Raw genomic sequence first — 8,095 nt, 5'->3', positions numbered from 1 at the left:
TTTTTTTTTAGATTTTATTTATTTATTTGACAGAGACAGCGAGAGAGGGAACACAAGCAAGGGGAGTGTGAGAGGGAGAAGCAGGCTTCCCGCCGATCAGGGAGCCCGATGCGGGGCTTGATCCCAGGACCCTGGGATCATGACCTGAGCTGAAGGCAGACACTTAACAGCTGATCCACCCAGGTGCCCCCAGGTCTAAAAATCTTGTTTGGAGATAGACAATTTGAAAAAGTACATTTCTAAGGGGGTTGTTTGTAGTTTTCAAAAAATTGTTCGTATGTAGTTTTGGCTTAAAATACCCTTTCTTGGGGCGCCTGGGTGGCACAGCGGTTAAGCGTCTGCCTTCGGCTCAGGGCGTGATCCCGGCGTTATGGGTTCGAGCCCCACGTCAGGCTCTTCTGCTATGAGCCTGCTTCTTCCTCTCCCACTCCCCCTGCTTGTGTTCCCTCTCTCGCTAGCTGTCTCTATCTCTGTCAAATAAATAAATAAAATCTTAAAAAAAATAGATAAAAAAATAAAATAAAATACCCTTTCTTATTCTCTCTCTCTCTCTCTCTCTCTCTCGCTCTTTCAGGTCAAGATGATGTTTTCAAGTGCCTTGGGGAGAATATCCTTCAGAATGCTTTCGACGGTTACAATGCATGTATCTTTGCCTATGGACAGACTGGTAATGTTAAATAATATATACATACATATGTATATATATGTATATATATATAAGCTTTAAAGATCATAACAGAGAAAGTAACAAAGAGAATACATATTGTTAGCATTTTATCAGTTACAATTGATAAGGAACATTTTGACTTCTGTACCTCTGTGGTTACCAGGAAAGAAAATCTATTTAAAGTGAAGGAGTCACTTTTATAAGGGTATATCATATAGCTTCTCCAGTTGAAAACTAGTCTTTATGGAAGAATGCTTCTGATACTTTTTAAGAGGCAGTATGTGATGTGGTTAAAAGAGCATGGATTCTGAGCCAGGGTAGCCCATCCCCAGCTCAGCTGCTATGAAACTTACACTTCAGTTTCCTTATTTGTAAAATGTTGGTGAGTATAGGCCTTCCCTATAGGATTGTCACAATGAGTTAACATCGAAAACTTATAGAAAAGGCCTGGTCCTTAGGAAGTGGTGTTTTGGCTTTTGTTACTATTACATTGATACAGTGTCAAGTGATAAAAGCAGCAATTTGTATGATTAAAAATACATTTATAAAAGCATTGCTACTAAAGAAGGAAAAAGAGTTGTATTTAAGAGTTAGGACTATGCACGATTTAATGTTTTCCTTTCTATTTTCCTGTGTTCTCTGAATTTTCTTTAATGAATATGTATTTTTGGTACAATGGAGAAAATAATTTTATAGTACAAAAAAGATTACTCTTTGGTTTCTACATTGTTGCCAAAGGGTAGTAAGTTAATTTGCTCTGGGGCCTATAGGGATAATGTGTATTTTTTGTGCTATGATTAGTGGTTGGGAACAGTCACAATAGTATGCATCATATGGATCTTCCCAGTTAATTTTAGAAAGCTCAGACCTCACTGTTTTTTGGTTGTTTGAGGTACTTTTTTTTTTTAAAGTATGAAGATGGTTAAAGAATGCTTTTATTTTCTTCCTAAAAGATATTTCCTTTAGATTTTACATATGTAATAGGAAAGCTTCATTTATTAGTCTTGTCTTTTTATTTGGGTATATTTCTTATTTTCTTTTGGGCATTTTGCTAAGTGCTAGTAATTTATTATGAGTAATGGAAAGAGAGTTATGTATTTAAACTTCTCAAAGACAGTAATAACTATGATTTCCACTTTTTAGGATCTGGAAAATCTTATACCATGATGGGCACAGCTGACCAACCTGGATTAATTCCAAGACTTTGTAGTGGACTCTTTGAACGAACTCAGAAAGAGGAAAATGAAGAACAGAGTTTTAAAGTAGAAGTGTCCTATATGGAAATTTATAATGAAAAAGTTAGAGACCTTCTTGATCCCAAAGGGTAAAGGACTTTGGAAACTCTAATGTTACAGTGTTGTGGACTAAAACAGACTTATAAATTGGCTCAAGTGAAATTTTTTATACTGAACTCTGGTAGAGAGTTATTTATCTAGTTATTGTCTTTGTGCTTTTATCTGTTTATCTAGTTATTGTCCTTGTGACTTTGTTTTTAGTCACATTGAGCAGCTTCCTGCATGCAGTTCAGGCTTTTGCATTTAGGACTGAGTTGGGGCAGGGAAGTATTGTTGAACGCATGTATTTGCCTCATACTTCCTTTCTCAGATATATCCAAGACCACAAACAAAAAATATGCATTGAAAATTAAGTTACTTAGTATCAGACTGGTATCCTTAATCAAGTAGGGTTTTTTTCTTTCTTTCTTTAAAAAAAAAAAAGACCAAGAAATTTCAGGTGGAATTTAGCTTCATTTTCTTTGCAGGCTGTGAAGTAAGAGAGATGCATAATCAGAGATTTAAAACCTGGACTTCAGGATAGTTAATTTTAAAAATTCCCAGAGAAAAAGAGTGTCCCCTTTTATGGCACAGATTTTGAAAGAGAAGTGGTTCGAAAGTATTAGAAAGCCTTAGAAAATGCTGTTCTCACTCTGCAGTCATAACTGAACCTAATGAGGAAGATAAGACATGTCTGAGGAAATCTGTCCATTGCACAGAGTTTTCTGCATCAGATTTTAAGGAAGTGCAACCACAATGAGAAAGAAACCAATAATAACCACAGCCTGTGGCTTACAGATATAAGAACAGTGTTCCTAAGGTCAGAGAGCCAAGTGGGCTGAGGTTTTACAGAGAGTGCGGAGTTACCAGGGGACGCTTAGTTACGTTTGGGTGAAGAAGATGATCGAAGAAAGGTGGTCTTAGAAGCAGTGCATTGTAGTGATGCTCAGTCAAGAAAACGTGTCAGCCCCCCCGGCATCTGTTTTCTTTGACAAAGATGATGATCTTCGGGCCTTTCCCAATGACATTCAGTTGGCACTTAAGCGTTTCGATGTAATACTTAACATTTGTTGAATGATCATTATTACATGCTGGGCACTATGCAAGGTGGAAAGGAAGATCTCATGATATGGACGGAATGAGAGTTATGGGAACAAATAATTATAATACAGTGCAATAATGCTTTTAAATTGTGAAAGAGGCTTATACAAAATAGGTGAGAGCAAAGAGGGAATGAGAAGAAGGTATGATTCCACGGAAGGTGCTTGATGAGTTTTGTGCTGAGTAGGAGTTTGTTCACTGAGAAGTTAGGTGAGAACCATTCAGGCATGGGGGACAACCTGTGCTAGAGCATGGAGGTGTAAGAAATTACTTGCTCGGAGAGTGACCCCGCCGTCCAGTGTGGCTAGAGGACACCACGCGTGAAAGTCAAAACAGGAAACAAAAGGAGGCCAGAGGTAGGAAGGTTATAGCCTAGGTTATAACCCACATCTTGCTAAATGTTGTGTCCTTGTATTTTTCCCAACTCTGCCCTGACTACTCGTCCTTGCATCTTCACCTCTGTGAAGAGCATCCCTTTCTTTGAGATCCCAGGCCTACTCTTGCCAGAAATTCTTAGCTGACTTCATTGCTGTGTTTTGTATTCCACAGTGCTTGTGTGGAATAGCTTGAACTTTATCTACAATTTGCTCGGAGTCTTTAGTAATTTCTTATTATGTTTGTCTTGTGTGTCGTTAGTAATTAACAGCATGGGCTTGGGGTTCACATAGCTCTGTATCCAGGTCCTCTAATTGTTACCTATCGAGGAAGTTCCTTATGCTTATGCCTCATTTGTACCGAAGGGATGATGACATTATAGCATAATATCACAAAGGGCTGTTGTGGAGATTGTGTGGGATGGTATACCTGAGGTTTTAGAACATTGTCTTAGTAAGTGTCCGGTAAGGGCTAGCTGCTACTGCTGTCTCCTCCATGAAAGTTTCTTGAGGATTTTTGCACTGTTTCTGAAAAGTCGAAGTGAATGGATTAAAAACTCTAATGGCGATCCCTTTTTAGTGAAAGACTATTTGAGAAAACTTAGTTTTGTTTTGTTTTTTAAAGACTTATGTATTTATTTATTTCAGCTAAGCATGGAGCCCAGCGTGGGGCTCAATCTCACAACCCTGAGATCATGACCTGAGCTGAAATCAAGAGTCAGATGCTTAACCGACTGAGCCACCCAGGCACCAGAGAACTTAGTTTTTTAAATCAAGTACTGATTTTATGAATTCAGTTATCTTTTTAAGAGAATAGGAAAAATGAAAGGAAAAAGTTATGAAATAGTATGTCCTGAGATAAGACTTAAGTCAGATATTTGTTCTATATTAATTTCATGTACAGTTTTATAGTAGTAAGTGAAGTTTTTGGTGGCTGATCCTAGAGTAGTGGAGGATTTCAAGTCATTAGAAAATAAGTTCATAAGCATCGAACTTTACATCGGAATCCGGGGATGTACTGTATGGTGACTAACATAATATAATAAAAAAAAAATCATTAAAGGGGCGCCTGGGTGGCACAGCTGTTAAGCATCTGCCTTCGGCTCAGGGCGTGATCCCCGCGTTATGGGATCGAGCCCCACATCAGGCTCCTCTGCTATGAGCCTGCTTCTTCCTCTCCCACTCCCCCCTGCTTGTGTTCCCTCTCTCGCTGGCTGTCTCTATCTCTGTCAAATAAATAAATAAAATCTTTAAAAAAAAATCATTAGAAAAGAAAAGAAGTTCATAAAATAAGAATCACTTGCAATCTATCAACAAATAGTCTTTTTTTTTTTTCATTGTAATGTTTATATTTTTTACAGAGCTTTTTTGAGATAGAATTCATTTACCATACAGTCATCAAGGAAGATTCTTACTGGTTTTTGGTTGTTATAACTAAGTATGCTATATGCTTTAGGTTTTTGGCCAGTGCCCCTTACTGAGTTTGTTAGTTCTTTGTTTGTAAGTGGTATTTATTTGTTTTTTTAATCATGAATAAGTATTAATTTTATCGAATCCTTTTCACTACATTTATTGAAATGATAACGTGGTTTTTCCCCCATTTAGTCAATCTGTTGGTGTAGTGTGGTAAAGGACATGAATCCTTTCCATGTTAAAACAACCCAGTAGCACTGCGATCAGCCTAATATTATATTTTTAAGTCATTATTAAATTCAGTCTGTTGTTTGTCTTTTTTCATGATTGAGATTGGTCTTGAGTTTTCTTTCTTGCACAGTTAACATTTATTGAGTTTCTGTTCTTTGTACCACATTCTGTGAAATGACAAGTAGATTGTTTGTATTTATTTGACTCTGCATTCTTTGTGGTAGTAAATAGACATCCCACAGTGTACCCTTTTGAGTGATGTGATATTTTACCACATTATGAAGTTTTTCTTACCAGTGAAGATTTTAAATTTTGGTTTATATTCTTCTTAGATCAAGTTAGTTGGTTCTTTTTACTTAGGATTTTGTTGAATTCAGTGTATATTTTTATGGAGCATGACTGAGTCCTTTTAAAAACAGGTTATTGTTTTAAAATTCTTTCTTCTCTTAATGAGCAGAAGTCGTCAAACGTTAAAAGTCAGAGAGCACAACGTGTTGGGACCCTATGTCGATGGACTTTCCAAACTGGCTGTCACAAGCTACAAGGTAATAACCTCCTTTCTGTAAACTGCTGACATTCACTGTAGCAAATTATTTCTTGTTTAATTTGTGATGATTATTTTTCTTGAAATTAAAAAAGATTACAGTAGCATTACCTAATAAGCTACTTTTTACAAAGATCTTTCTTAAAAAGCTATATATGGCTATTAGGACAATTTTTTTTTTTTAAAGATTTTATTTATTTATTTGACAGAGATAGAGACAGCCAGTGAGAGAGGGAACACAAGCAGGGGGAGTGGGAGAGGAAGAAGCAGACTCCTAGCAGAGGAGCCTGATGTGGGGCTCGATCCCATAACGCCGGGATCAGCCCTGAGCCGAAGGCAGACGCTTAACCGCTGTGCCACCCAGGCGCCCCATATTAAGACAATTTAATTTTGAGAGAAGGTGTACGTACACATTTGCAAAGCATACCTATTCATCTGTTGTGAAATACACCTTTTTTTCGTATTTTATGAGCTCTAAAATTGTGATGTTCCTTACAATTGCATCTTAAAATTATAAATAGCATTTTTCTTCCCTAGTAGTGCATAAGATAATGAAGTTGCCTGTGATTTCATTGATTTAATGAAATAAAACATATGAATTGGGTAGTTGGAATTCAAAGTCTGCTTCTAATTTGAGAGGATCACTCATTGGCCTTTTATTCTCTTCATTTTCAAACTTACAGTTCTGCTTTGTGTGGATCCATCAGGCTTTGCGCTTTGGGGAAATGGGGGTGGAGTGAGATGCTGTGATGTAATGTACATTGAAGTACGAGTCCGAGAATGTTGATCTGGTGACACTTAATCCTCTTGTGTGACTCTTGTATGACTCTGGATCACGTACTCACTAATCCTCTTTGTCCCCATTTTTAAAATGGAAATTAGTTTTATTGTTTTGATTATCTTATGAGGTAGGTCCATTTGTTTTTTTGTTCATTGATGTTTCTATCATTTGGTCAATGATGCTCCATTTAGTAAACGTTAGGTACTTCATTTGGTAAACATTTATTGAACCCTGTCATGCGCCAGACATTGTGCTAGGTGTCGTGAGGATATAAAAAGTGAGTGAGATGGTCCATTTCCTCAAGATGCTTATAGATGTTATTGTAAAGGTGTTCTAAAGCAACGTGATTTTAAGAGCAGTGAGAAATGCATGTTTAGATTCATGGTAGTTTGGAGGAGGCGGTACCTATCTTAAATGGATACGTAGGTGTCTGGGAAGGGTGGTGTCTAAGAAGACTTCCTGGAGGAGAACAAATGAGATAATGTGAAAAGTCTTCGACAATGCTAGGGTTTGATATAAATGTTAGTAGGTATTGTTATTTTAATAACAATAATTTGAGAACTTATTTATGCAACACTGGAGAAAGATCAGATTTTTTGAAGGCTCAGAGGAGATTGGAAAGTGTAGAGAGACCTTCTGCTTGTTTAAAAAATTAAAAGGCTCAATACAGAGTTATTATGCATGAGACAACAGATTGGGGGCCAATACATAAGTGTGGGCTAAACAGGGTGAAGCTTTCACATTAAGTCTCAGGATTGTCAGATTTAATAGATCTAAAATGGATTTGGAATGAATCTAAAAATTGTGAATTTTACTTTTTGTGTTGGTTTTTCCATTTTGGTGCCTATTTAAAATTCTCTTTGTAGTTAATGTTTCTACTTTCATATTCAATTTTTTCATAAACATTATTCTTTTTCATTGATAGAGCAAAATAGAAAATTATTATTTTCAAAGTTTTTCATATATGTGTGTCAATTAAGATGGCATTGGCTGCAAATAACAGGAAAATATAATAGGATTTAAGTTCTTTGGAACATGAATTGCTATTTTGTTCTTTATTTATTCTCAGAATTCAAAATGTACCTGTCATTGTAATAGGTGACTTCCATATATATTTAAGTGAACAAATGAGTGAATGAAAGAGTGAGTGGCCAGAGGGCTGTTACAGTGGCTCCAGGGATGCTATTGGGGACCTAGATTCCTTCCAGCTCTCCACATAGAGCCAGCTCTGTGATAGTGCCCTTATGTTCACAGTTCAAGATCTTAGCTCTTAGAACCAAGATGTGAGAGCATGCCTACTCCCTTTAGGGAGAATTCCCAGTTGACTTTGGTCTCGTTTGCTAAAACTTAATCCTATGGCCAGACTGAGCTGCAAGGGCATCTGGGAAATGTAGTCTCAGTTCCGCTGCAAGGTGCTCAGCTCTGGGTTCCTTTCCTAGAACGAAAATGAGACAGGGTAAGAGGAGACAACTAGTCCACTCTTTCATACATACTATCTTTCTTGTTCCTTATTAAAATCCTTATAAGGTAGATGATATTATAGCTCTGTATTGTTACTTATGAAACTAAAGTTCAGTTTGGTTAAGTGACTATTTTTAGAGCTTAAAACATTTAAAAAAAAACGAAGATCCCATCCCATGATCTTTCAAGTGCATCATACTATCTCCTTTTTAGAAATAATGGCAATGAAGTAGTAAATCTGTGCAGAAA

At 36.8% G+C, this 8,095-nt stretch overlaps 1 protein-coding gene across 3 annotated transcripts in view; it reads left to right on the top strand.

Moving 5' to 3' along the window:
* The window catches only part of KIF13B (kinesin family member 13B), a 179,333-nt gene that overhangs the window by 55,579 nt on the left and 115,659 nt on the right, over nt 1-8,095 (top strand). For 2 of the 3 annotated variants that reach the window (XM_034661358.1, XM_034661357.1), the window contains exons 4-6: nt 575-667; nt 1,811-1,991; nt 5,518-5,605. In XM_034661358.1, coding sequence (XP_034517249.1) covers nt 575-667; nt 1,811-1,991; nt 5,518-5,605 — 362 coding nt within the window. Of the gene's footprint in view, nt 1-574; nt 668-1,810; nt 1,992-2,041; nt 3,399-5,517; nt 5,606-8,095 lie in introns of those variants that run through there. The other variant, XM_034661359.1, reaches the window with a different exon arrangement.

This window comes from Ailuropoda melanoleuca, chromosome 5 (assembly GCF_002007445.2).
Source record: "Ailuropoda melanoleuca isolate Jingjing chromosome 5, ASM200744v2, whole genome shotgun sequence".
Lineage (NCBI taxonomy): Eukaryota > Metazoa > Chordata > Mammalia > Carnivora > Ursidae > Ailuropoda > Ailuropoda melanoleuca.
Note: the sequence above shows the minus strand (reverse complement) of the source record. Positions and strands in the feature narration are given on the sequence as shown.